General features: G+C 32.7%; 3 protein-coding genes across 4 annotated transcripts; all 3 read left to right on the top strand.

Annotated features, from left to right (window-relative positions):
• Window positions 1-2,114: 2,114 nt before the first annotated feature.
• Window positions 2,115-6,442, top strand: LOC140968486 (homeobox protein BEL1 homolog). The gene is made up of 5 exons (XM_073429463.1): window positions 2,115-2,639; window positions 3,060-3,949; window positions 4,236-4,618; window positions 5,160-5,220; window positions 5,568-6,442. The coding sequence occupies exons 2-5, from the start codon at window positions 3,161-3,163 to the stop codon at window positions 6,204-6,206; spliced, it is 1,872 nt and encodes a 623-aa protein (XP_073285564.1). The 5' UTR covers window positions 2,115-2,639; window positions 3,060-3,160; the 3' UTR covers window positions 6,207-6,442.
• Window positions 6,443-10,812: 4,370 nt separating this feature from the next.
• LOC140968478 (golgin candidate 6) lies at window positions 10,813-17,969 on the top strand. 2 transcript variants are annotated; one of them, XM_073429447.1, is made up of 20 exons: window positions 10,813-10,893; window positions 11,059-11,125; window positions 11,368-11,420; window positions 11,510-11,637; window positions 11,735-11,787; window positions 12,298-12,444; window positions 12,515-12,588; window positions 12,673-12,742; window positions 12,820-12,873; window positions 13,294-13,389; window positions 13,634-13,684; window positions 13,786-13,872; window positions 13,991-14,104; window positions 14,187-14,258; window positions 14,611-14,796; window positions 15,094-15,197; window positions 15,279-15,327; window positions 15,743-15,808; window positions 16,016-16,783; window positions 17,158-17,969. In XM_073429447.1, the coding sequence occupies exons 2-20, from the start codon at window positions 11,102-11,104 to the stop codon at window positions 17,710-17,712; spliced, it is 2,751 nt and encodes a 916-aa protein (XP_073285548.1). In that variant the 5' UTR covers window positions 10,813-10,893; window positions 11,059-11,101; the 3' UTR covers window positions 17,713-17,969. The 2 variants fall into 2 exon arrangements, with proteins under 2 accessions (XP_073285548.1, XP_073285547.1); XM_073429446.1 differs by having other exon boundaries at window positions 10,857-11,125.
• A 3,888-nt stretch (window positions 17,970-21,857) lies between these two features.
• On the top strand, window positions 21,858-22,880 carry LOC140968569 (protein SPIRAL1-like 5). The gene is made up of 2 exons (XM_073429582.1): window positions 21,858-22,290; window positions 22,392-22,880. Exons 1-2 carry the CDS (start codon window positions 21,880-21,882, stop codon window positions 22,479-22,481), a joined length of 501 nt encoding a protein of 166 aa, XP_073285683.1. The 5' UTR covers window positions 21,858-21,879; the 3' UTR covers window positions 22,482-22,880.
• The last annotated feature ends 4,724 nt before the right edge of the window (window positions 22,881-27,604 follow it).

The raw sequence follows: 27,604 nt of genomic DNA, 5'->3' as shown, positions 1-27,604 counted from the left end.
ACTTTTAAAAGTTATTTTTAATACACTGTAAAAAATTTTATTCGAATTAATTTAAGATTGTAAAATATTATTTTACACAAACAACGCGTGTGCTATGTGCTAACATGAATTATTAACAAATGAGAGTTTATAGGTAATTAGAGAAGGATAAGATTTTGAATTTCAACAGAGCATAATGACAAGAATGGTTCATATATATATACTTCATACATCATTAGGTCGAACTAATTAATTTGTGGCTAAGATTCCCGTGGAACAGACTTTATGGTCTTTAAACTATTTATTCAAATGATAATATTTCAAAGTAATTAATGTATATTAGAATTGGAAATTTAGAATTTAAAAAGTCATAAATCTGGAAAATAAGTATCCGTGGGACAGACTGTTGATGTGAGGCCTATGCAACACCACACGGCGGCGATATTTGAAACTGACATGTGTGATATTATCATTTCAGAATTTTCGTGAAAAAATAGATAAAATTGTCAAAAATTAAAACATACCGACCGAGAGACAAACATTTAAGACCAAATTATTAAAGTTATTCCAGAAACAACTCTTATCAAATTCAAACTCTTTTAAAAAAAATTTGAAGGTGGGTGGGTACATACGTGGTTGGCAAGCTGTTTATGAACATGAGGTCGTAATTAATATATAGACTTCCAAATATATAGCATTCACATGCTCTATGTAACCTCAAATCGATCACATTTGATATTTCATAATTAGAAATCATTGGAATTCATTATTCGACTCCCATTGGTCCAATTTAACTTTTACCAGAAGCTGAGTTTAATTACCATTGGTCGCAGTTATTTGAGGGGACATTTATATATTATTATTATATTATGGTTTCGGAATTTAATTTTGGTTCATATATAGGCACGTAGAGTGGGGGGGTCGCTTTTTGTAATATTTCGTTTGAATAAATAAATACACAAATTAAAGGACCGGACCACTCTGGGGTATATTTAAAGGCTGTATAGGCATCATCTGTTTAACCAAACTGGCTACACATATGCAAGTTTCGATGAATTGCTCAAAAATGTATGTTGTTATTTGACTATTCACGCTTTTTTCTGATCTCATCCCATTTTAAATTAATTTATTATTACATAAATATATAATATAGTTGATATATTAATTTAATATATACAGTTTAGTTTTTTTGAAATAAATTAAAAAATTTTTTTATTTGATTGATCATAACGACCGTTGCGTGAGTGCTTATTGTTCACGTAGTATAAAGTTAACAAGCATAAAAAGACAAAGCTTTTTCGGGCTGACATCATCACAACTAATTCACACATTCACACACAGACACCCATGTGTGTATGTGTGTGTGGTAGGGCACGTAGGAGAGGAGAGAAATGGTAGGCGACGGAGAAAGCTTTGGTTTGCAGGACCACCTCCGCTTTGCAAGACAAAATTTTTTAAAAGTTGTGTATGAATTCAACTTCTAAAAGAGGTCCACGCACGTGAATTGCGCGTGGTCGCACNAAATTTGGAATCCGTCTAATTAAAACTCATTTATCATTTCTAGTTAAATGTTGAGCCAACGCCAAACCCTAATTGTATGTTAATTATATTTATTGGGTTTTAATGTAGAACATGCACGGTTTGAATTAAGGCGCACGCTTGCTTAATCTATGATTTTTTTAAAAAAAAATATTACTATTTTCATGCAAAAAGTTTTTTAATTTTTTTTTTAATCGAAGGGCGACTATATAAAAATATACACGTGCTATTTGATATATCAACAGACGTTAATTAAAATCGCTTAATTGATACATACAAGTGTTTTAGAGAGAAAAATACAGTCGAACAATTACTATACACGACTGATTTACGGCAGAACGCCCTATTGCATGCATTAACAACGAATATATTTTTGTATAATTTTGTCAAATTAGAACATAAATAATCGTAGAAGTGGAGAAATTAATTAAAAGGAAAGAAATAAATAAGATGGTCCCAATTTAAGAGGACGAGGAAGAGGAAAAAAAAGACAAAAGAGGAGAAAAGATTGGTGGATGGCTTTAATAGAATGGTTTTGATTAGAATGAGTTTGGGGTAGATTGGACCACTCATCCATCACGCCCCTCACAGGCCCTATTACAGGGAACATTTTGCACAACACAATATTGGCATCTAATTCCCATTATTATTTTTTTCTTATATCTTCTTCTTCTTCTTATCTTTCTGGCACCTAAAAATTTTCTTTGCTGTTGTATTGAATTTTGATCAGATTATTAGCTAGCCCCACCCCACCAGTCACAGCAATAACCCATATCTGAAAAAGCCTGCTGCGTCTATAGTTTTAGCTTCAGTTCTGGGGATTCGTATCGCACCTTTCCAAGAAACTTGTGCTATCATGCATGAAAACGCTTTTTACCTGAAAATTGGACCTCTTGGAATATATAGTCTGGTTTTTGCTGAAAGCCTGATTCTTATGTTATTTTTTTAATGGGAGGTATTTAAATAATAAAGGGTGGATTAGGGGGTTAGTTTATTAAATAAACTTGTGGGAACTCTATTTTGTATTTTATGTGTGTGTGTGTGTGTGTATATATATATATTGACCCACTATTTTCCTTAAGAGAGAGGGGAAAAGAAATCATACGGGAGGATGAATTAATGTAAGTATAAGTTTCTTTTTCCAATTGTGATGTTCAGAGAGATGTGTGTGTTTTTTCTTATTCTGTTTGGTTTCAAGGCTTGGCCTTTCTAGCTGGGTTATTAAGCGTACATCTCTGATAAAAGAAGAACAAAAGCGAGGCCCATTTGTTTGCTAGCTTTGCTTTGCTTCTCACCCACTACTTTATCTATATGTTCTTCTCTCTTCTTTAAAGTTGTTTATTATTGTTACACCACACAAGATTCACCCCCCACCACCTCCATATATGGTTACCCTAAACATATGAACATAGTATGCTCTTCCATTTATAGAAATCTTACTGTTTCCAAACACAAAAGTATGTGTGTACTCAAGCTTTCTTGATCTTTCGGTTAGACTCTTGTTTTCTTATTAGTGGGTTGGATCTTGATTGGTTTTTCAGATGATTCAAGTGAAGTTTTTAAGGGCCTGAATCAAGAGTTTTGAAGAATAAAAGAAAGGGAAGATCACCAAGATCTTCATATACAGTAATATAGCTTTTGTATGGCTGGTTCGTCAATTGGATATTGCTATTCCGATTCATCTTCAAGTGGGAACCCAAGTATGCAGACTCCTCAACATGTAATGAGCCAGTTGCAGACTTTTGAGTCCAATTCAGAGATCTACAATTTAACTGCAGGAATGGAGATGATAGGGTTTCCTTCGAAGAATCTGCCCCAAGAAAATAGCAGCTCGTTTTTGTGGAAAGGGTTCTTCAACAAGCCTGGAAACCCCACCAGCTCATCTTCTTCGAAAGTGATAAACGAGCCCAGCTCAAATGAATTTTACCAGCATGATTTAGCCGGGATTTCTGATATTACAATGAATATTCCACCAGATTCTTACCATCAGAACAGATTGATGGTAGATGATTCAAATTTGAGATGTGTTTTTCCTTGTGAAGGTAATGAAAGGCCAAGCCAAGGTCTTTCACTTTCTTTGAGTTCATCTAATCCTTCCACTATCGGGATTCAATCTTTTGAACTCAGACAACAAGATGATCTGAGATTTGGCCCGTCAAGTTCTAGGTCGGTTAACGTTCAGAACCAGTCAGATTCGATGCCAGGGTTGTTCCATTTTGGGCATTCGAAGTTCATGGGGCCGGCTCAGGAGCTTCTGAATGAGTTTTGTAATCTTGGGACAAAGCAAAATGATGAAAATTCAAAGAAAAATTTGCAGAAAAATGGCGATTTTCATGATGATGAAAGTACCATTAAAAGCCAATCACTTTACTCTCTTGACCTTTTGGAGTTGCAGAAAAGAAAAGCCAAGTTGCTTCATATGCTGGAAGAGGTATATTTGTGTATATCTTTCTTTAAAGATCTTTTTTTTTTCATTTTTTTGCAATATTTGATAACTTATATTTAAATCTGAACTAACTACGTGAATGGGGACTCTCTTTCATTAATGCCCACATGGTGACAAATCCGGAGTTCCATTTAATTTTAGAACCATCCACTCTTGTTCAGCTTTCCGGTCTTTATCTCTGCTGTAAATTAACCTTAAACTTCATGAAAAGTTGCAACTTTGGCCTCTTTGCTATGATTTGTTTTTACGCTTTTTCCTGTTTTATGTATAGGTGGATAAAAGGTATAAGCACTACTGTGATCAGATGAAGGCTGTGGTATCATCTTTCGAATCGGTAGCCGGAAATGGCGCTGCCACGGTGTACTCGGCCTTGGCCTCAAGGGCTATGTCGAGGCACTTTAGATGCTTAAGAGATGGAATTGTGAGCCAAATTAAGGCCACAAAAAAGGCAATGGGAGACAAAGATACTGCCGCTCCAGGAACTAGCAAAGGAGAAACACCAAGATTACGATTTATTGATCAATCTTTGAGGCAACATCGGCAATTCCAACAAATGAGCATGATGGAAAGTCATCCATGGAGACCGCAACGAGGCCTGCCCGAAAGATCAGTTTCTGTTCTCCGTGCTTGGCTTTTCGAGCACTTCCTTCACCCGTAATTTACTCTTCTTTAACAAATTCAAATTTAAGATCGTGAATTGTAAATGTTAGTACTACAGTTAATCCTATTATATATATATGCGTAACTGTTCCATACAGATTCTCGAACAGAAAGAAAACATCCCACTTTCTGTTTTAGAATTCTCAGTTTCTTGTTTCTTGTTTCAAATCATTAGTTTGCAAACGCAAGCCGGTGCATGGTTAATTTGTTATTTTCTATTCACCACCATTAAGAATATTCCATCACTTCATTTTTGTATTAGTGTACATAGGTACCTCCGATGTCCATGTGTGTCTTCTTTGTTTTTATGGAATTTTCTTGGATCTTTCTGTTATAGTTTGTGGATTTGATTCTATCTCAACCTCCATAGGACCCCATCTCCCCCTCTCACTCTCATCCACTCAAGTTTTTCATATCTTTCTTCTCAAGAGTAAACAAGTGCAAACTCACATGCCATGAAAGAAAAATCTCATCAAATGAATCGAAATTAATTTCATGTATGCTAGCTAAGCTGATTTCTCTTGAAATTTTGCAGGTATCCAAGTGATGTAGATAAACATATTTTAGCCCGCCAAACAGGCCTTTCAAGAAGCCAGGCAAGTCCCTTTTAACCTAAAGTTATTTTTATTAAATCTATGAATTTATTCATACAATCAACTAAACGTATCTTCATTAAATAAAGCCCCAAGATTAAATTATCCAATGAAGATTATTTTATTTAATTATTTTTTATGTCATTATACTAGGACTCATTACAAACCTTATTTTTCAAATAATCACTAAGCGACATGAAAGATGTAGCCGCTATACTCTCCTCCATATACTAATCGATTTTTCAGAAGATGCCTTATTATATAAAACTTTCTAAATATTCAGATTTTTAATAAATGATAAATATTAATTCAGAAATTTTTCAAAAATTACTAATTTTGTCTTACTGCAGGTTTCAAATTGGTTCATCAATGCAAGAGTGAGGCTATGGAAACCCATGGTGGAGGAAATGTACTTAGAAGAGCTGAAAGAGCGAGATGGAGTACTGGGAGCTTTAGAGGTTGCAAATCTTGATGAAAACGAAAGCCTGCAGAATCAAAATCTTTCCATAAACGAAAATGATCAAAAGCCAACCCAGGATCAATTAGTACGAATCGATTCGGAATGTTTATCTTCAATAATCAACAATCCTGAGAAAAACAACGGCAAAAAGAACAGAACCCTCCGAAACGAACTGCAAAACCAGGCTTTCGGCAGAGTAGCGGGAGACTCATATGGTGCCATGGAACTTGACTTCTCATCATCATACACTCACCATGCAGCAGCCACCGGCTCTTATGTCGAGAACGCCGGTGTTCCCAGCTACGCAGCTGCAGCTGGCGGAGGCGGAGTGTCCTTGACATTGGGATTGCAGCAACATGGTGGGGTGAGTTTATCATTCTCCCCGACGTCCCAAAATTCGATCTTTTACCCTAGAGATCACATGGAAGATTGCCAAACAGTCCAGTACTCACTTTTGGATAGCGAAAGCCAGACGTTGCCGTACAGGAATTTGATGGGTGCACAGTTGCTGCATGATTTGGCTGGATAATTTTTCTTTTTCCAGAAAATTTTAGAAAAGGGATAAAAAAAAAAATCAAGAAAGTTTGTATTTTGTCGGTGAAGTTATTTTTGCCGAGAGTTCCAAGAAAAAGGGTTTGGTGATGGCAGTAGAAAACTTTATATATATATTACATGTGGTATACACAAAATATTGGGTTATATAGGTTAATGATATTTATGTGCAATTTGGTGTTCGCCATAAATGAATTAATCTGCTTGAGTTTCTTGCACTTTTTCATGGATTATACAGCTTTTTTTCATTCATTTAATTGTGAATTTCGTTAAATCTACCATATTGAATTTGTTAGGCCCCAATTAATAATTAACCATGTCTAAAAAAAGCCTTTTTAGTCACAAAAATTGGTTTTAGTTCAACTTTCCTTGATGACAAAATCCAACGATCATCATTGCATTAAAAAAAATTATGTGGAGTAAGCATGAACCCTCATATTTTAAATCAATGATAGTAGTTGCTTCTGCAACGAAGACAATACCTACACTGTAGCATTTCATAATAACATTAACCCAAAAATTATATGGGTCAGTGTAAGAATATCTTTTGTTCTTTTAATTGCTCTCTAATCTTGATGGAAACTTCTGTGGTTCTAATGTTCCAAATTTGTTGGGGTCATTAAGATTTTTTTTTGATATTTTAGCATGAAAATTGCGAAGGATATCGACCCTCGATTTCGGATTAGGACTTCTCATCTTACAAGTTACAAAAAATCATGATAATCTCATCATTGTGGTCCTCTACTTTCTTCCAAAGAATTTTATATATTGCTTTTCAATAGTCAACAATGGGATAGTTTTTGCTACCATGAACTTTAATTTCTCCAAGAGATATGGTCTTTCTTAACTTATTTTACAAAATGTTGAATGAAAAGTTTATAAAAACAATTAGGAGCTGAGGTTAGTTAGGACCATTTTCGATTTTTAAAATTGTGAATTAAGGCTCCTTTCGTTACTATTTTTTAATGAAATTGGGTATGATCATTAAGGAGATTGGTCCAAAAATATTGATAATAATAAATAATAAGTTGTGGGCTTAAAATATCAGATTAATTGTTAAATATTTTTTTTTAATGTTTTCCCGCAACTCCTCTCCGGATGCCTACTTGAGGATAATTAAAGCTCAATAATGCGTTAATCATCAAATTTTCAGGGATCCCTATTAATTAGACCTTTAAGCGACTTCTCGTTGGCTAAAGATAATTGAAAACGATGCCAAAATTTGATATTTCAACCACCCTAATATATAGTCTCTTTAGCTTAATTAATGGAATAACAAATCATATATTATAATTTATATAAAATTTCATCCTATGTTTCTAACTGTATAATTATCTGCTGAAAATCGATTTAGCTTTTAGCTAAGATCAGCTTGAGCTAAATCAGGTGGAACAGAAAAAAATTAATTGAGTAAAGGTGTTTTTAGCTGTGTCAAACATTTATTCGTTACACATGAAAAACACGATATTTTGGAGAACACAAAAAGTTCTAGAGACCGTCTCACGAGTCAATTTGGTGAAATAGAACTTCAATCTGACTCGATCCATGAAAAATATTATTTTTTATGTTAAGGCTATGTTTGGTGTGTAGGATAGGATAACTAATTGGATTGATGACAAAACTCAAGGTAAGGATATATAATGTGTTGTGATAAAGCATGTTTTGTTTGGTAAGATTTTAATGAGTATGATAAATTTTACATTTTTTGTTGTTGAGACAAAAATACCCTAAACTAGCATTGATGACAATTTGGTATATAAAATGATATTTGTAGCAATATTTTCAAAATCATGTGTTTTGTTAATAAATAAATATTTTATAAAATTTTAAATTATAAATTATGTATTTATCTGATAATTTATTTTTTTTTAATAAAAATTAATATGATTTTGCATTTTATCTCATTTTTAATATTGATTTCTAATTATTTTTTTCTCTATTTTTTAAAATTTTATTTAGTTTCATCATGAAATTATTTATGTGATGTGTGTGCAAATAAAAAAAATAAACCATCAAAGAATAGAATCCAAAATTGTAGATCTCTCATGTTGATTTTTTGTAGTCAAAATGGTAATTTATGATATATTTTAGGAATTGGATTGTCAATCTCTCCAAAACAATGTGATATCTTTTCAACCAAATATGTTTTTTTTATCATGAGATTCTTGATTAATTGGGTCCATAAAAATGAGACAAACATGATATTAATAATCTATCTTTGACTTATCACTCACACCAAACATACCCTAAAAGTATTATTAGTTTTATATAGATCAGTTCAACCCTTTTCATTGATTTGAATCTTTGAGACCGTCTCACATAAGATTTACTTTTGGAAATACTTTCGCATATTTCTTTTTTAAAAAGAAAAAATTAGTGCACAAAAAACTTTTAGTTTCTTCTTTAAAAATCATGGACCATATCCTTTTATTTTTGATTGCCGCAGAAGATAACAATATAGGTTTAAAGGTCATGCTGAAGGGGACAAATGTATTAATGGGGTGTCCTATTGATGTGTTTACATTGTTTAGTCGATTGCCCAACACGTGATAAATAAGCACTGACGTTTTATTTATGATTTTCATAAATAAATTTTCCAATAAATACCCAAAAATCAAGGTTTCTCATTTTTAATTTTTGCTTTTGGATTGTTTTCTACAATTGTTTCCATATAATTTATTACCTTTTCCTTGCACTTTACAATTTATCAAAATCTTACCCTTTTTATGTATGTTTATTTTGGCAAAAACTTGTGAGAGACGGTCTCACGGGTCGTATTTGTGAGACGAATCTCTTATTTGGGTCATCCATAAAAAGTATTACTTTTTATGCTAAGAGTATTACTTTTTATTGTGAATATGGATAGGGTTGACCCGTCTCACAGATTATGATCTGTGAGACGGTCTCACATGAGACCCACTCGTTTATTTTTACTTAGAATTCAAGTTTAATCCACTATATTTGTTTTTTTTTTGTTTTTTTTTACAATTTTAGTCATTTTTTGATATGACACAAATATAGCTTGACAACGCTCCATTGAGAAAAAGATCAAAATTTTAAGAGTAAGTATAAAAAGCAATACTTTTTTATGGATGATCCAAATAAGATATTCGACTCACGAAATTGATCAATGAGACCGTTTCACAATAGTTTTGTGAAATTTTAAATATTCAGAATCGAAACTGAAATTTATGAATACGGGCGATCAAAATCATAAAAAAAAAAACAATAATAACCTAATGACAAGTTTTCCCAAACTACTTGAGAGTCCCTAATCTACTCACGCCATAAGAGCTTGCATGTGCATATATCACACGTTATTTAATTCTACAAAGCAATTCGTGGCTTGCTTGCCAGTTGCCTCACAATTACACGAGTGGGGGAATACGGGTAGTTGAAAGGATAAAAATCATTGACTTGTTGGGCTATACATGGGCCACATTAATGTCCACTTGAGCTCACTTAAATATCATTTCATTCGTGATATGAGATAAATAATATTTTTTGATTATATAATATATAAAAATGATAGTTAATATAATATTTGATTTGATTGATTAATTTGATTAATTTTGAGATAATATGATATTATCGTTTTTTTTTTTGAAAATATTAATAAAATATCTATAATATTATTTATTAAGGATAATATTGTAATTTCAATTCAATGATTTGATTGATACAAGATAAATTATTGACGATTTGATTGATGTCAGACAAATGATTGGTAAATGAATAAATAATATCATGCATCGTAAATGAGATTAGATTGAATAAAAATATGGATAAATAATAACGTGAACATAGAATATTAGAGGAGATTAATTAATTTCATTCGTCAAATGTTTCTGTTAAATATAATCATCATATAGCTGCGTTTTGGATAATAATTTATCTTATTAATCATCTTGGGTTGCTTACGACTTATTTGTCGTGGAAACTTCGATATTATATAATTTTAAATTTCATGCTTATAAACTTAATTTTTTTCCTTAAAATATGTGGCATTTGCATCCCAACCTTAGAGTCGAAAAAATTGTTGATGCAGTGACATAAACATCTTTACGTCGTCATCAATTCGAAATGTTGATGTCTGTGGGCTGATGCCGAGGAAAACGGGCTCGGAAAATTATCCAACAATATCCGAATCTTGAATCGAGTTTCGACCTCATCTTTATCCATTTAAAATGAATTTGGGCCAATCGATGGACCCAAATAATAAGCTTAACAGAAGAAGTCCAAACAAAAAACTCTTGTTAAATATCTGCTGATTATGTACAATTCGAATTTTTACTTAGAATTTTAGTTTTTAATGAAGTTTTTATCTTTAAAATATAATAATAAGTCAGTAAAATATCTTATGTTATTGAAAATTTTCTTCCAATATCTTTTTCCCCCCCTAAAAAGTAGGGATTAAGCTTAATCTTGGCATTTAGTATTTGAAAATCCAAATAAAAATTTATGATATGATTTTCAAAACTACAATCTTTATTTATATATTAGATAAGATAAGATAAAATAAAAATATGAGTTAAGGTACTGATTTGATATTAATGACGAAATAAAGGTACTAAATGGTTAATAACATAAATATGACACAAATCCGAAATGTTGACCCATCCTTGGAGTTCAAATTAACCTTACCATCGTCGATCCCCTTCCAGGTAACGATGACAAATACTCTCTTTAGGGCATTGATTCAACACTAAATCTGTGTGTTTCTTCGATCCTTGATGGATTTGTTGATATGAGGATTGGTTACACTCAAATTTGAAGCTTGGAATTCTGTTGGCTTTTTGCTGCATAAACCGATACTCTGTTGTTAATAGCATTGCGGTAATTCGAGTTGTCTGATTGTTTTGGTGCAAAAGGATGGATTTAGTATCCAAGTACCAGGTAATTTTCAGCTTTGCTAATTTATTTGGCTTAGCTTTTTCTTTTTCTTTTTTTTTTAATTGGATCACAAGCTTTTAATTTTAGTTATAGCTTAGAAGCTCTTATTTTGCGGAGTCCAGTTGGAATGTATGTCCATGGTTTCATGACATTTTGAAATCTTCTTTTTAGTTTGTCTGTTTTCCCACCTGTCCATGTGTATTATGTATTGAAAGTATCATTGATTTGAATTAATTTCGATTCAGGGTGTTGTTGGGCGGGTTTTTGGAAATGACAATTCCAGTTCAAATGACGATAGGTAATATTTTATGCTTTGACTTTTAAGCGTTCTATAAGGTACTTAGGCTTATATTTATTGATAATCTTATTCATGGCCCATATTGATAGTTATGTTGAGCGCTTGCTTGACCGCATTAGCAATGGTGTCCTGGCTGAGGACAGAAGGAATGCCATGTCTGAACTTCAATCAGTTGTGGCTGAGAGTCGTGCTGCACAGTTAGCTTTTGGGGCAATGGGTGGGTTCATCCATTTTCATCAGACGAGCTTGTGTTTTATACTTCTGATTTCATCTAGTGTGATGTGAATTACTCCTTCGGCTTCATTTTGTTGCAGGCTTTCCTGTAATGTTGAGTGTTTTAAAGGAGGAGCGCGATGATGTAGAAATGGTTGGAAGCTTCGGTCATCTTAATTTTCGTTTGTTTCCCAAATTTAATGTTATCATTTTATGTTCTGATATTGGTGTGACAAGTTTCCATTTGTAATCTTTGTCTAGGCATTTTGGCTGATGTAGTTGTTTTAGTAAGTAATTTATAGTGAAAGAATTTTCAATTGGTAGGCTGGCGGCCACCCACCGCCTACTACCTAGGTGCTTAGCCGGCCACCCCAGGTGCCTAGGTTGTTTTTTTACCTATATATTAATTTTTTTTTGTTTATCTCCGTAGTTATCTAGTTATATTTCGGATTCAAACTCAAAAGCGATGGCACTATCTTAGTGGTTTTTCATGAGCCAGAGTTTCAGAAGTAGCTACACGCCAATGTGTGTGCATGCAGAACATTAATTGCTACAGACTGCGGCTATTACTATAGAATTGATTGTGACTGACACAGTGTTGTTGCCCTATCAATGATCTCTCACTATTTCCTTTGATACTGAATGTTTTCATTGATATGGTCAGGTCCGAGGGGCTCTAGAAACTCTTGTAAGTGCCTTAAGTCCTGTTGAACACGCAAGAGTATCGAAGAATGAGGTTGAGCCTGCTTTGTTGAATAGTGATCTGCTATCTAGAGAAGTAGAAAGCATTTCTCTTCTCCTGAGTCTATTGGTAAGGTTTACAAAAAAGCATGTTCTTGTATCACATATTTATTCATTTTCATAAATCAGTACCTTTGCAGTCAGAGGAGGATTTCTATGTGCGATATTATACACTGCAATTATTGACAGCACTTCTAACCAATTCTCCGAACAGGTAAAACAGTATTTATATTGTTTTAAATTCTACGTATACTCCTCTTACGAAAATTAAATAGTAGGTCATTGGAGTTATTTGCAGTCTTCAGGAAGCTATTCTCACGATTCCACGTGGTGTAACTCGGCTTATGGACATGCTCATGGATCGTGAGGTATCTATCTGAACTAGTTAGATATTTCTGATTTACATCTTTCATATTGTTCTCTAGTTGACAGATCTTATTTTTAGGTTATACGGAATGAAGCATTATTACTTCTCACATATTTGACTCGGGAAGCTCAGGTGATTGTATCCCTTTGTAAAACCATTTGAAATCCTTTTCACATACTTCCTTGTTTCTCCAATTTTTTGAGGGATTTCTGGTGGGCCGTTTATGACAGAACAAAAAAGCATTTATTTCCATTACTTTGAACAGTTTGTTATGCTAATGTCCCAGTTGATTGTGTACCATGTCCAGACACTTGCCATGGCCCATGTGAAATAATAACTTGCATGCATTTATGCATTAAACACAAAGAGTGGTGTGCCACGAGATCAAATAAATCATATGTTTACATTTTGGATAAGATACTAGGATAAATGAAAAAATAAATTTAGACTTTGTTTGTGCCTTTGTGGGATAAAGAAAATACATTGGTGAAAGATGGACAGATAATTCTATTTTATTTTTTTCTGGCTATTTATCGAGTTTTTACTATTCAGGAAATTCAAAAAATTGTGGTCTTTGAAGGTGCATTTGAGAAGATTTTTAGCATCATCAAAGAGGAAGGAGGTTCTGAAGGTGGTGTTGTTGTGCAGGTGATGTATGATTGAGACTCTGATCATTGATCATGTCATGGCTCTCTCATTTAACAAATTTAAGGATTTTTGGATGTTATGCTTGTTGTATACTGTATTCCATACTTGTTTATTTAATTTTCTTTGAAGAATGTGGTTTCATTTGTTACCCTCCTATCTGACATGATTGGTGTACATAATTCTATCTACCTTAGGTTATATTCTTTTCATGTTAAAATATTTTCTGCATTTTGATGACAAACAGGACTGTCTCGAATTGTTGAACAATCTCCTTCGAAATAATGCCTCAAATCAGGTTGAGCTCATTATTACTAGTTTATCGTTTTGTTTCTCAATAAATGCAAAAATTTAGATCAGTGTCTTAAATGTTTCAAAGTTGATTGGAATATGGCATAGGTGTTACTTAGGGAGACAATGGGCTTTGACTCTTTGATCTCGATTTTGAAGCTCAGAGGAAACACCTATAAGTTCACACAACAGAAGGTAAAACAAAAATGTGCTGGAAGTTCTTTTATTTGTGCAATATTAGGATTTAGTTTCTCTCTAACGTGTGATCTTTTTCTAATTTTTTTTCCATTTTTGAACAACTGGTTGTCAGTAGACGATAAATCTTGTTAGTGTGTTGGACACTATTAATTTACTCCTACTTGGAAATCAAGAAGCAGATCCTGGAAAAGACACTGACAGGATGGCCAATAAAACTGTTTTGGTTCAGGTTCATTATAATTTCAAAGTTTATATAAAAAATTTACATTCCTATTGTAATTTTTTCTCACAAACAACTTTAATGACTGTAGAAGAAGGTGTTGGATCATCTTTTGATGTTGGGAGTTGAGAGTCAATGGGCTCCTGTTGCTGTTCGTTGTATGGTAAGATAACTGTTCCACAATAATGCATTTCTTTCTGATACTTTATTCACACTTTCGAACATTTCTGTTTCTGTCTCTCTCAAATTCTTTAGAAAGTCATTTTCTATCATTGGCATATAAAGAAAATATCCCTCAATGTAAACTATTGTTCGGAAAAAACTTTGCTTGTGTTTGGTCAACTTGAGGGGTGAGTAGACAAACATGCTCATTAATTGGTCAAATTATAGTACCATTTTCATTTCAATTTGCAAATGTGGTGCTTTTCTTTCTTCGTAAAATCTTGTCAAGTTTATCATGTCTTATTTTCTCTAAAGTTTATGATGTTCTCAGTTGATTCTGTAACTTTTTTCAGGCACTTAGATGTATTGGTGACCTAGTTATCAATCATCCTAAGAATCGTGATGCCCTTGCAAGTAAAGTACTTGGAGAGGAGCCACAAGTTGAGCCTGCCCTAAATTCTATTCTCCGGATTATTTTGAGAACTTCTAGCATGCAAGAGTTCATGGCAGCTGACTCTGTTTTTAAGAGCTTTTGTGAGGTTTGTATGACTAGCACTAGCCTTATTTTGGAGAGGACTATTTTATTTTTGAGCAAGTGCAACAAGTGTATTCTAGATTGTTTCATGCTGCAAATTGGAATTTTGTTCCGTGAATAAACTGAGCATATGTCCAGTAGTATGTGCATGTGCATGTGCATTTCTCATTTTTTGTTTTTTCTTACATTGTATTCACATTCTGCGATAGAACAATTTTGGAACAATTCATTTTGTTTTATTGTGTCTCTGATGTTTCCGTTGCAATTCTTTCTGTTTTATGATCTGCCAACTCTGGAACAGAAAAATCCCGACGGTCAAACAATGTTGGCTTCCACTTTAATTCCTCAACCTCACTCAATGGTCCATGCTCCTCTAGAGGAGGATGTCAATATGTCATTTGGGAGGTGATTTAGTTTCAGGTCTTTTGCTCATTCCTTCCCCTGCAATCAGAATTTGAATACTTTTAAAATTTTGTTTCTATGCAGCATGCTGCTCCATGGTCTGACATTGAGCGAGGGTGATGGCGATCTTGAGGTAATGTGATATATTTAATATATGATATATTTTTCAGTTTTTGAGTTTTTTTGTCTCCAGAAATCCGCAATAATTTTGTCTATTTAGAAGGATTAGATGACCTCTTCCAACTTTATAATCATTTTGAATTAATATTTTTGATCGGGAAATATCCGATTTAGTCTGGATATTTTGGGGTATTAAAATCGTTGATGAATCTGAAAAATGAGAAGAGGGAGCTCTGCTGTGGCACCTTGTATTTGTATTGTCATGTTCTGGTCTTACTCTTGAAATTTCTGATAATATTGATTTGGTTTTGGTTATTTGATGTTTATACACGGGGTCCAATTATTTTTGGCTTGCTCTACCTTTACGATCTTGTTGATGTCGAACTATTTTCTGGTCATAATTTTCTTAATTTGTTGTTCTTGTGCAGACTTGCTGTAGGGCAGCCAGTGTTCTTTCTCATATTTTGAAGGATAACGTCCATTGCAAGGAGAGGGTATGCAATTCATTTTCATGTCTAGATTCTTTTTAATGAGTTATTCTTCCTGGTCAGCAAACCACTGTTTCAAATGCAAGCTTAGCAGAATGGAGAATACTATCTGGAAAATTTATTCACAATACTTGTGGAGCATTCCTCTTTACACGTACCTGAAAGTCTAGTATATGTTATTTTACTTAAATGATGACGTTGAAGTTGCTGCAGGTCCTTCAAATTGACCTTGAGGCACCTACGCCTTCACTGGGAGGCCCAGAGCCTTTGATGCACCGTCTGGTGAAGTACCTGGCCCTTGCCTCTTCCATGAAGAGTAAAGATGGAAAAGCCAGCACATCCGGGTCTATATATGTCCAGCCAATTCTATTAAAACTTCTGGTTATTTGGCTGTCTGATTGTCAACGTGCTGTTCAGTGTTTCCTTGATTCTCGACCGCATCTCACATACATGCTTGAGTTAATTTCAAATCCAACCGCGACTATATGTGTAAAGGGATTGGCTGCTGCGCTCATTGGAGAGTGTGTAATATACAATAAAATCACTGAGAGTGGAAGGGATGCTTTCAGTATTGTTGATACCGTAAGTCAGAAAAACGGGCTTACATCTTTCTTTCTGAAGTTCGATGAAATGCAGAAGAGCTTGCTTTTTACATCCGCAAAGCCAGCTCTGCCCCGTAAACCACTGACAAGATCTACTGCTGCCAGTATGTCTGATTTTGAAGATGTTGACGAGAGGGAGGCTACCGATCAGAAAAATGAGAACCATCCCATGCTTGGGATGGTGCTCGATTCTCAATTTGTTTTCTTTGTGAAGGAATTAGAGGCAAAGATTAGAGAACAGATCGTAGAAATCTATAGTCACCCAAAGAGCCAGGTGGCAGTGATACCAGCAGAACTGGAACAGAGCAGTGGAGAAAGTGATGGTGACTACATCCAACGCCTAAAAAGATTTATGGAGAAGCAGTGCCTGGAGATACAGGTACTTTTCGCCTTGATGTTTAGATTTTTTGTTATTGAAGGCAGTATAGGGTGAATCGAGCATGGCGCAAGCAGTGACGACGAAGTAAAAATAAAAAAAATTCAAATTTGATAAAATAAAATTTTGTTAGGATGCACGACGCTACATTGTACATCAAATCTCTTCTACCTCTGATTACATATACGCTCCTAGTTCAATGGATTCTCTTTTTTAAAAACATATTTGTGTTCCTAGCTTGCACAATATATCGATTCAAGACGCTTATGACAACGGTCTGGTCCGTTAAATTTTGTCTCCCTGGTTGAGAAGGTATCAAATCCCCTTATTTCCTGGTGACCTAACTTTCTTACTTGGTTATTTTCGCCTATGTGAAGGATCTTTTGAGTCGGAATTCTATTCTGGCTGAGGACCTGGCAAAGACAGGTGGCAATGTTTCATCCCAGATAGAGCATAAAACAAGTGGTGGCGTAGAAAGACTCCAGGTTGACACACTCCGCCGGGAGCTTCAAGAGTCTTTTCAACGACTAGAAACCCTCAAAGCTGAGAAAGCCAGAATTGAAGCTGAGTCCTCGAAACACCGAAATTTAGCAAGTAAAATGGAATCTGATCTTAAAAGCTTGTCTGATGCGTACAATAGCCTGGAGCAGGCAAACTTTCAACTAGAACGCGAAGTAAAAGCGCTGAAGAGTGGTGGAGCAGTGCCTATCCCAGATGTTGAGGCAATAAAGGCAGAAGCGAGGGACGAAGCTCAAAAGGAGAGCGAAGCTGAACTGAATGATTTGCTGGTCTGTCTTGGTCAAGAGCAGAGCAAAGTGGAAAAACTTAGCGCACGCCTCCTAGAGTTGGGGGAGAATGTAGATAAATTGTTGGAAGGAATTGGAGATGATATGGGACTCCAAGATGACGAGGAGGAAGATGAAAAAGATTGATTTTTTGCGGTTATTTTTCATGTTCATACGTTAACTCAAACTTTATCTCGATTCTTGGAATAGTTGGATCGATCATTGTGTATTTCTTGATTATTGTACAGTGCTGGATAATATCTATGGTCTCGGATAAAATGAAGTTGATAATCTCTTGCCAAGGCCGAAGGTTCTCTAAAGCCGAAATTGCCATGTTTGACAGAAACACTTTTTTTTGTTTTTTGGAATCAGTTTTTATACAATTGCCGGTGGGCGGAACTTCAGCCACCTTCTTCAAGTCTTCGAAAATCTTGAAGAATTTGAACTCATTGCGACAATGTACACAGACAACTGACGCCATCCCAAAACTATATGAAAACGCTAGTTATTATGTTTTATTCTATTTCCACAAATTATATTTTAAAATTTAAAAATAACCATCAATCAGTAAAACAAAATGATAAATATTTGACATGATATCACAAGAAATTACATATAATATTAAATCAAATATACATTAGATTATAAATTAACGAATCCAACCTTTAGTACAAATAGAGCCCTGAATTGTATTGCTTTTGTTTTTGTTTTTGTTTGGTACGTGACGGGTAAAACATGCCATCATATCAAGTTTAAAGAGTCAATTAAAACAGCATTTCACCATATAAAGTTTGATTAATGATAGCACAATGATTTTGGCCGTGAGGCGTTTGTGCTAACAGGAAATTATCGAACTAGCAGGGCGTAGCCCTTGTACTACTTCACTTTTGAGCTAACGCTATAATAATTAATAACAGATAATCAATAGTATAATATGGCATGTGATTTAGCTAGTCAGACCTTAGCTTAACCTCTGGTAAGGTCGTCTCAAGTCTGTGTTTTCTTCGTGTATGTATCTTTGATCTACAAGTCTAATTTTATTTCGTACTACTAATTTGTTTTCATCCAAAAATTATATCATGCATAAATCATGATAGTTTTAAGTGACGCTTAGCTTTACTAACATATATTATATATAGTAAAAAAAAAAAAAGTTAATCATATAATGAGATAGTAAGTATACATGATATTTTAAAATTATTAATCATTGTATGCCCTATAATTATGGTTGCCAAGAACCTAAATTATGTTTGATATCCCTCGTTTTAGTCATCAAACTTGGGAATCCATAAAAATCCAAGTTGGAAAATGTTTTCCTGCGTCACACACATTACATGTCATCACTACCATTATTTCATCAAGAAAAATCTACCCCCACTTATCCAATATCTTGAACACGACATAAAGTTTAAGTCACCAATATTTAATGATGCCCTTTTAAACCCACGAGCATATAATGCAACTTTTGTACTAAACAATAACTAATATTGCACGAACATTTGATTAGTTTAAAAAACATTATTCGGCTCTCAACATAAAATATTTTGTGCCCAATTGTTGTCAGTATAGGTAACCGATGAGCGCAATTTATTCATATCAACAGGCTGTTCATGTGTGAAAATGGATACCTTTAGCCCTACAAGCTCCCTTCCAACCGAGCTTTAATTTGATAGTTCATATTGCGTACTTCACTTTATTTTTCTTGAAGATGCTCAATAAACTATGATTGCGATTCAAAATTTCTTCAAGTAATGCACTAGTGTTGTGCTAATCCAATCCCCACTATTTTACATCTTTTTTGGCTCTTCAAGATACTTGGCTTAGCAAAGTTGTGTGTCACCAAGCAATTATTAATATTCCAACATTTTCCTCCAGTTTGGATTTCTGAATTCAAATCTTGTAACTTTATTATAACCACATGGAAGAAATTGCAATTTTAGTCTTGTAAATTGAGCTTTTTGTGTCTTATTCATGTAACTTCTCAATATTTGATTTTCATAAAGTAACTTGGATATTTTTTTTTTTTAATTTTTGCTCCTGTCAGAAGTCAATAAATCATCAAATATTGCTTATTTTGCATTGATGGTCTCCTACGTAATTCCTATAGCGAGAATAAATTTATTTTACCTATATTAAAATAAATCTAAACAAAAATAAAAAGGAAAAAATAAAGCAAAACGACATTCGATATTCCTAAATGAGAGGAAAAAAAATTATCGTTTATCTTTATTTTTGTCTAGATAAATTTTAATGTTTGTAATATGAGTTCATTCTTGGTGCCACATCATATAAGAAAATCATTAGAATCTTTGAATTAACTGTGTGTTGCAACAAGATACACTGTTGATTGAAGTTATTATTTATCATATCAAAATCAAGTTAAATTTATGTCGCACCAAAAACACAGGAGCCCTTCTAGATTCTACAATTTGGTAAGAGATTTTGCTTATTCTAAAATGATTATTCTAGAGATTTTTTGAAAGTAGGTGAGAAGGAAAAATATGGAGTGTTTGAAAATAAAATATTAAAACTAATACAAACTAAAGTTTGAGTGTTTGGTATTAAAATTGCTTCCAAGCTTCTTTTCTTTTCTTTTTTCTTTTTGGTAAAAGTACAATAATATCCTTAGCATACATTTGTCTTTTTTAATTAAGTAGGACCGATCACTTGTCACTTTACCAAAAACTATAGCTAGTGGTAACAGTAAAATTCAAATCTTTTAAATTATATAACAATTCAAACACCCTGTTTCGATTGATCTATCCAACAGAAACAATTATTGCACCTAACAATCTCTCTCTTAATAATTACACTCTTTGCAATCAATGAAAATCGAACACGTAACCTTGGATTCGATTTCAATTGTAGGACCGAGCGCTTGTCGCTTTACTAAAAGATATAGCTAGTGGTAACGGTGCAACTCAAATCTTTTAAACCGTATATTAGTTTAAACACCACGTTTTGATTGCTCTATCCAACAAAGGCAATTATTACATACAACAAATTATCTAAATTTTAGTGCTCAGACCATCAACAATATATTTATATAATTATTATTACATTTTTAATATTTTATATCAAAATTAATTTATCTTTTTATAACATGAATGCTTAAAAATATATATAAAAGTTAATAAAATTTTTAAAACAAATGAAAATTTTTGTGTAAATGCATAAAATTAAAAAAAATATGGAAATGTAAATTATAAAAAATGATTTTTAAAATATAAAATACTTGTAATAAGATATGTTTTTAAATTTTATGAACTTTATTTAAAATTCTTAAAACATTTTAAAAAATCTCCAAAAATATTTATAAAAATTGAGAGTAATTGTGGAATATGATATACTTTTTAAAGATTCAAATGTCAAATTGTAAATTTAAATCATTAACAAAGAAACAAAAGCGGAAAAAAACATCTCAATCTTGCTTCTAACTTTTGGTTAAAAATTTAAAAGTTGAAGCAGAAATTGGTTTTCACAAACATCCCGAAACACTTCCACGGAGAATCCAGAAAGTGCTTCTTAGAAGCTATCCCAAACACTATCTAAGTATCCACAATTGCTTTATGAAAAAATTCACACAAGTTAATAGATGCTAGATCATGTAACTTAATTATAAGCTTTATAATCCTTTTTCGCAACAGATATAAGAAAGGAGATAATGAATTTAATTATTTTAATTAGGGAAATTTTTTTGTCATATATATTTAACGTCTTTTTGTGATTTTAGTCATCTATATTTGTCTCAAATTTCAGTCTTAGTCTTTTATCTGTATTTTTTTGGACAATTTTAATCATTTGTCCGATGTAACAATGATTCGGCACCATTGAAACTCAAATACGGTACTGACTTGCGTAGTACAACATAAACACTCCCATAGAAAAATGACTAAAATTAGAAAATATAAGATTAAGATTGAAATTTGATAACATAGATGACCAAAATCGTAGAGTGACAAACAAACCAAATGTATTTTTTCCTTGTAATTATGTAATAAAATAGATAACCTATGCTGCGATTTTGCCTTTCATATTCTAGAATCAAATGCACCCTTATTTATTAATGGAAAAGAAAATATAGTAAATGAAAATTTCAAACATAATATTTGATGAAAAAATTATTCCAACATATGTAATTAAATTTATATAAACATTAGGTACATTTAAAAATTATATTTTTTTTTATTAAAATCTAATGTACATGTGTTTCAAATAAACTATTTTTTTTAATAGATAAATATATTTGAAATGCATCGGATGCTCTTAAAAACATACCAAATACCTCACTGTTCAAGTTAACTGTGCAAAACAATGAACGACGACCAATCTTGTACGGCCAACATTCCAACGCACAGAATACACTCTCCCATGTCATCCTCAATTATTATTTATAAATATAGGCTCGGTTCCCCAGTTATCCTTCTCCGCTTAATCATATATATTCCAAGAAGATTTAATTCATTAATACAGAAATCAATTATGAAAAGAGGTGGAAGCTATGGAGGTGGGCAGAGTTCTCTGGGCTATCTCTTTGGTACTGATGACAAAAAGAAAAATGATGCGGCGCCGCCATCTCCGGGGGCTGTTTTGCCACCTTATGGGATTGATATAGAAGTCGAAAAGCCTCAAGAAAATCTTGGATCCCCATCTTATCAGAACAAAGCTAATATATCCAACAACTATCCTAGGGTTCAGGGCCAAAATTCAGGAAACTTCATCAGTGTAAGTACATAGATAGTTTTAAAGATCGAATACTATTTAATTATATTTACTTTTTTTAAATCCCATTTCGTTTTTTTTTCTTCATATTTGTGCAATTATAGGGTCGTCCATCAACAAAGGTCAAATCTGCTCCCGGTGGAGATTCATCTTTAGGGTATCTGTTTGGAGACAAGTCCGGAAATATGGCGTAAAGGATTCAACAATATCTGTTAATCCCTTGTTTTATCCAAGATCAAACAAGGCTGTATTGACATGTACGTGTTTCTTTGATGTCATAAATAAGGCACACTCTGTTCCCAGGATTAATATATATGTGAGACTTGATTTATTACAGAAGGTAATGCTGTGAAATTTAGGTTAGGGTTTGTAGGGTTTGGCGTGTGTTGGTTGTTCAAAGTGTGAATTTTCCCTTTTTTCCTAATGTTTTCAAATGTTATTCCACATTGGAGGAATACAATAAATTAAAGTTCATGTAAAATCTGTCATTAAGCGAGAGTTGTGTTGGTTGTGTTTACATCATATGTAAAGTTGTAATGATATAATATATACAAATAGACTTGTTTTTCTTTAAATAATTTATCGTATTTGAATGTTTTTTCTAATGCTTATAATCCTTCATATAAATGGACTTTACAACTTGATTGAATATATGAATGCAATATAATATGCAGCACCAAGTACTGCACGAGATATGAAATAGCTTAACTTAATTTTTTGAATGAACTGCTAACAATGATTGCCACATGCAGCGCCAATGGTATCCGAACTGGATTCTAATTTTTTTTTTTTTGTGAATTATACAAATATTACCAAAGGAACTGTCGATCTGCTCATTCCTTGCTTGGTGCTTTCTCCAGTAGCCATGAAGTATAGTCCGATACGAGTTGGAGATCGGTTTATGATCACCGAGATAATATTGTTAATCCAACTCATGATTTGTTGAGGGACCGAGCTAGTCAAGAATAATTTGGAAAGGAAGTCGAATATACGAAATATATTCATTAACATACAATGATGTATAAAAATTAAAGTTATGTGATTTAGAGTGTCATGTTATACACACACACATTCATGTAGTTTAAGATCAATTGAGGTGGCAAAGTGATTCACATGGATATAAAAAAGTGGAATCATCTTGGCTATGGAGTTTTGAGGAAATTAGAGCTCATAATGATCAGGAAAGATACGAGAATAAATAGGTAAGACGTTGAAAATAATATTTATATACTTCGTACTCCAATCGAGCATTACATGTTTAAGAAATTAGAAGAATTTTATAGCACTTATATACCCAAACAAAAGGGAACGTATACACTTGCATTATGGAAGCATTTAGGATACTTCAGCTTCAACGGGCATTATATTATTCAAAAGAACCGAACAGGTACTAGAGGAGTGAGGACCACCACTACCCTCTCTTTCAGGAGTTTAACTTTATGTTTCGGTGGCTCGAGAGACCTACATCGGGAGATATTCGAGCAAGACTGATGTAGATTAAGCCAAGGGGCGATCCAACATAGGCAAGTAGGGTCATCTCACCTCTCAAGTAGAAAGGAGTCAGAAGTTAATGTATAATTTTTCTAGCTATATATATTGTTTTCTTCCTAAGTCCAGATTACTGTTTCTGATCATTTTATGGGCTCTATCATTCGATTATTTTCCACAAGAATGCAAAGAAAAGGGACATTTTTAATATTTTAGTTTACTAATTAAGAAATTCATTTTTGAAGCCAAGTTTTCTTATAGTGAATTTTGAAAGTTTGGAAACATAGTGTTTATAAAAAGTCAGAACTAGCAAAGGGCAACAAGAAATTCCTTTGTTTAGAATAATTAAATCAATAGATTTATTTATTAATTTTTTTAAAAAAAATATAATTAAATTCTCATTCTCTCAATGCACAAGTTTTTAGTACGTTTTAGTCTTGCATTTGAGTTTTTTTTTCTATGTTATATTTATTCTCATTAAAAACAGAAGCAATGTGGGAAAATGGTATTTGGAAAAAAAAGAAAAAAAGAAAAAAAAGAGGAGTGTTTTAGAGAATATAATTAGTTATTCTAAGTTCATCTATGGTAATTTTAGAAAACATAAAAGGAATTACAAAAGATATACCAGAGAAATTAAACAACAGAGGATTTCCCGAAGACAACTTCAGAAACATAAATTCATAAAAATCACCCATGAACGCCTTAAACGCCATCTCTCGGCTAAGCAGGCTGAAGGGCTACAACATGAATTTATGCCTCTTAATTAACTTCGAACCTTGTGTTTACTATTTCCTGGTTCGTCTTAAAACCTTATGTCCAACCATTAACCCTTATATTTCATCAAATTCTAAAATTTAAATGAAATCTTTTATCATTTCAATTTAATTCCAAGTTACAAATAAATAAAGATCATGGTTTAGTAATGGGATGATTTAACACAAATGTTTTAGCCTGTCATTCAGGCTAATATACGAAATAAAAATTAAAAAGATAAATAAAAACAGAAAATAAAAATAACAGTAAACTTACAGAATTGTAATCAGAAGAAGCAAACTTGATTGAATAAGTGGAAGCTTTTATTAAGAAGGGTTGTTTACAAGAGAGGAATAGAGGGGAGCAAACTCGACCGTGTTCTTCTAAGAACACAGAATGGTCCTATAAATAGATGGAAGTGCCGGACATGAAACCCCGGATTCCAACTAAAAATATAAACAGTAAATGCTTTATTAAAGCAAATAGTAACATGGTTACAAAAGTCAAAAAGTAAACAGTGAGATTCCATCAACTTGTGCTATTCCACCGGTTGTCGTGATATACCACTTGCATAGAATATTAAAGATGTCCTAATCATCTTTAATATTATCTTTTAATGAATTTTTGAGATTTTCAAAAATATCATTGATCTGCGAAAATTGAGGAATATCATCCTCGGGATCTTGAGCATCCTGCATTTGCATTAGATGAATGAATTGATTTTCACTTGATTCAGAAGCCATAGATTTGTCCGATTTTGAATCTGGACATCCAATATTCTTATAAAGATCTTTCTTCATCTCTTCAATGTAGATTTCTACCATTTTCTCTTTGGAGTAGATTTCTGAATATTTTTGAGTCAAGATTTTAAATGGACTCATTGCATCTTTTTCTTTTTCTTGTTGATGCAGTAGATCTTTCTGGTAAGAAGAAATTTTTTCCTCCATTTGTATAAGAGTTTCATGGCCATAAATTTTTCCAGTTTCTGGATCTTCACGTAATAATTTGTCCCAAAATTTGGTTGAGCTGACTCTCCATAGGCAGGGAATACCTTCATCAGTATAACCACACTCTGGTTGCCATTTCCAGATCCAAAGAATTCCGAATTCCACAAAGAACAGACATAAAGTCTTTCCATCAATCCAATGCTCAGTAAATGATTTTTGAATTTTTGGAGAAACATTTAACCAAGTATTCATTGGTTTTATAAAAACCTCAGGCAAAATTTTTGCTGATGGACCAAATATTTTCCACCAAATAAAAAACCAATTAGGGATTGGATAATGAAAAACATTTTCACATATTTTCAAAAACCATGTATGTTTTCTTTTTTCATTTTCATAAAATAGAGTTTTATTAAAACTCTCAATATAATCCCAAAAATTAAATTTAAAACTCATTTTATGAGTCTCGGAATAAAATTCTTTTTCAAATAATGGAGATATACCCCATTCTTCAATAGATATGATCTTTTTGATAATGAACTTGGAGAAGTTATAACTTCCTTTCTGCTGAGTATTACTGAAAAAGTGAGTTATATCAACACTTTTTGTGGATAACAGAAGATTTTCATAAAATCCTCTTTGCTTATAAGCACCATATACATATGATGTATTGGTTAAGTATCTTTCCATGATAGTCCATGGAGTTTTTTCCCATTGGGTATCTTTTTCTTCTATAAGAAGAATTAATTCTCTATGTTTTGTCTCTGTATAAAGAGCTGAATCATTGTCATCATCTGTAATGATTTTAGCATATGATGCTGAAGCTTGAGAATCAGTATTACTTTTCTGTTTTTGTTTCAAGAATTCTTGAAACTCATTGTATAACTCTGTATTTGGCTCAGTATTACTGGCTGATGAACTAGATAAGTTCTGGGCTATTAGCCTCTGTTTTCCATGTTGTGCAATAATATTAGGGGGTTTTCCCCTACCACCTCGCCCTCTATAAGAGGACTCTCCTCTACCTCGAGAATACATATCTGTAAAGAAAGACATTAAGATAAATATTCACGAGTTAAGAAATCAGGTAGATGATTATCTTCACCTTTTTTATAAATGATTTCAAAATCAAAAGGAGCTAAATGAGCTTGCCATCTTGCAAACATTTGCTTAGACACATCATGTTTAAAATCTTTATTAAACATAAATTTTGCTGATTTGCAATCAGTTTTTATAATAAACTTTTGATTATATAAATCATCTTGAAATTTTAAAATACATCTAACAATAGCTAAGATTTCTTTTGCTACTGTAGAATAATTCTTTTGAGCATTATTCCATTTTCCAGAATAAAAACGAATCAGATATTCCTGTTTAGTTTGGGGATCTTTTTGTTTCAAAATTCCACCAAAACCTATATCAGAAGCATCTGTTTCAACAATTTTATCCCATTGGGGATTTGCTAACATAAGACAAGGAAGATTTTTAACCTTTTCTTTTATAATCTGAACAGCTTTAGTATGCTTATCTGTCCAGGGTAAAGGATTTTTCTTAAGTCTATCATATAAGATAGCAGAATCTTTAGTAAGATTTTGAATATAAGGAGAAATATAATTTAAACTTCCTAAAAATCTTTGTAACTGAGTTTTATCAGTTATAATATCAGGAAATTTTGATCCAAACTCTATACTTCTTTGGATAGGAATAATTTTTCCCTTTTCAATCATATGACCTAAAAATCTAATATTAGTTTGAAATAAAACCATTTTAGATTTTGAAATAACAAGACCATTTTGTATAACAATATGTTTAAACATTTCTAAATGTTTAAAATGAGATTCAATATTATTAGAAAATATCAAAATGTCATCAATATAAACAATTATAAAATTGCTATACTGATAAAAAATATCATTCATAATTTGTTGAAATTCTGAAGGGGCATTTTTAAGTCCAAATGGCATTACTGTCCATTCATAATGTCCTATAGGAACATTAAAAGCAGTTTTATATCTATCAGATTCTTGTATTTGAATCTGCCAAAATCCTGATTTTAAATCAAATTTTGAAAATATGATTGCATTAACTAATCTATCTAATAAATCTTTTTTATTAGGAATAGGATGCCTAATCCA

The sequence above is a fragment of the Primulina huaijiensis genome, unplaced genomic scaffold (assembly GCF_012295235.1).
Source record: "Primulina huaijiensis isolate GDHJ02 unplaced genomic scaffold, ASM1229523v2 scaffold37281, whole genome shotgun sequence".
Classification (NCBI taxonomy): Eukaryota; Viridiplantae; Streptophyta; class Magnoliopsida; order Lamiales; family Gesneriaceae; genus Primulina; species Primulina huaijiensis.
The sequence above is the reverse complement of the archived record's forward strand: the minus strand, read 5'-3'. Positions and strand labels throughout refer to the sequence as shown.

Bases quoted from the DNA above. Each gene is read 5' to 3' on its own strand.
- LOC140968478 (XM_073429447.1), top strand. From the start codon at position 11,102: ATGGATTTAGTATCCAAGTACCAG. The intron at 13,685-13,785 runs GTTGAGCTCATT...AATATGGCATAG, and splicing joins GAAATAATGCCTCAAATCAG to GTGTTACTTAGGGAGACAAT. The intron at 15,198-15,278 runs GTGATTTAGTTT...GTTTCTATGCAG, and splicing joins GTCAATATGTCATTTGGGAG to CATGCTGCTCCATGGTCTGA.
- LOC140968486 (XM_073429463.1), top strand. From the start codon at position 3,161: ATGGCTGGTTCGTCAATTGGATATTGCTATTCCGATTCATCTTCAAGT. The intron at 3,950-4,235 runs GTATATTTGTGT...TTTTATGTATAG, and splicing joins TGCTTCATATGCTGGAAGAG to GTGGATAAAAGGTATAAGCA. The intron at 4,619-5,159 runs GTAATTTACTCT...GAAATTTTGCAG, and splicing joins TTCGAGCACTTCCTTCACCC to GTATCCAAGTGATGTAGATA.
- LOC140968569 (XM_073429582.1), top strand. From the start codon at position 21,880: ATGAACGACGACCAATCTTGTACGGCCAACATTCCAACGCACAGAATA. The intron at 22,291-22,391 runs GTAAGTACATAG...GTGCAATTATAG, and splicing joins ATTCAGGAAACTTCATCAGT to GGTCGTCCATCAACAAAGGT.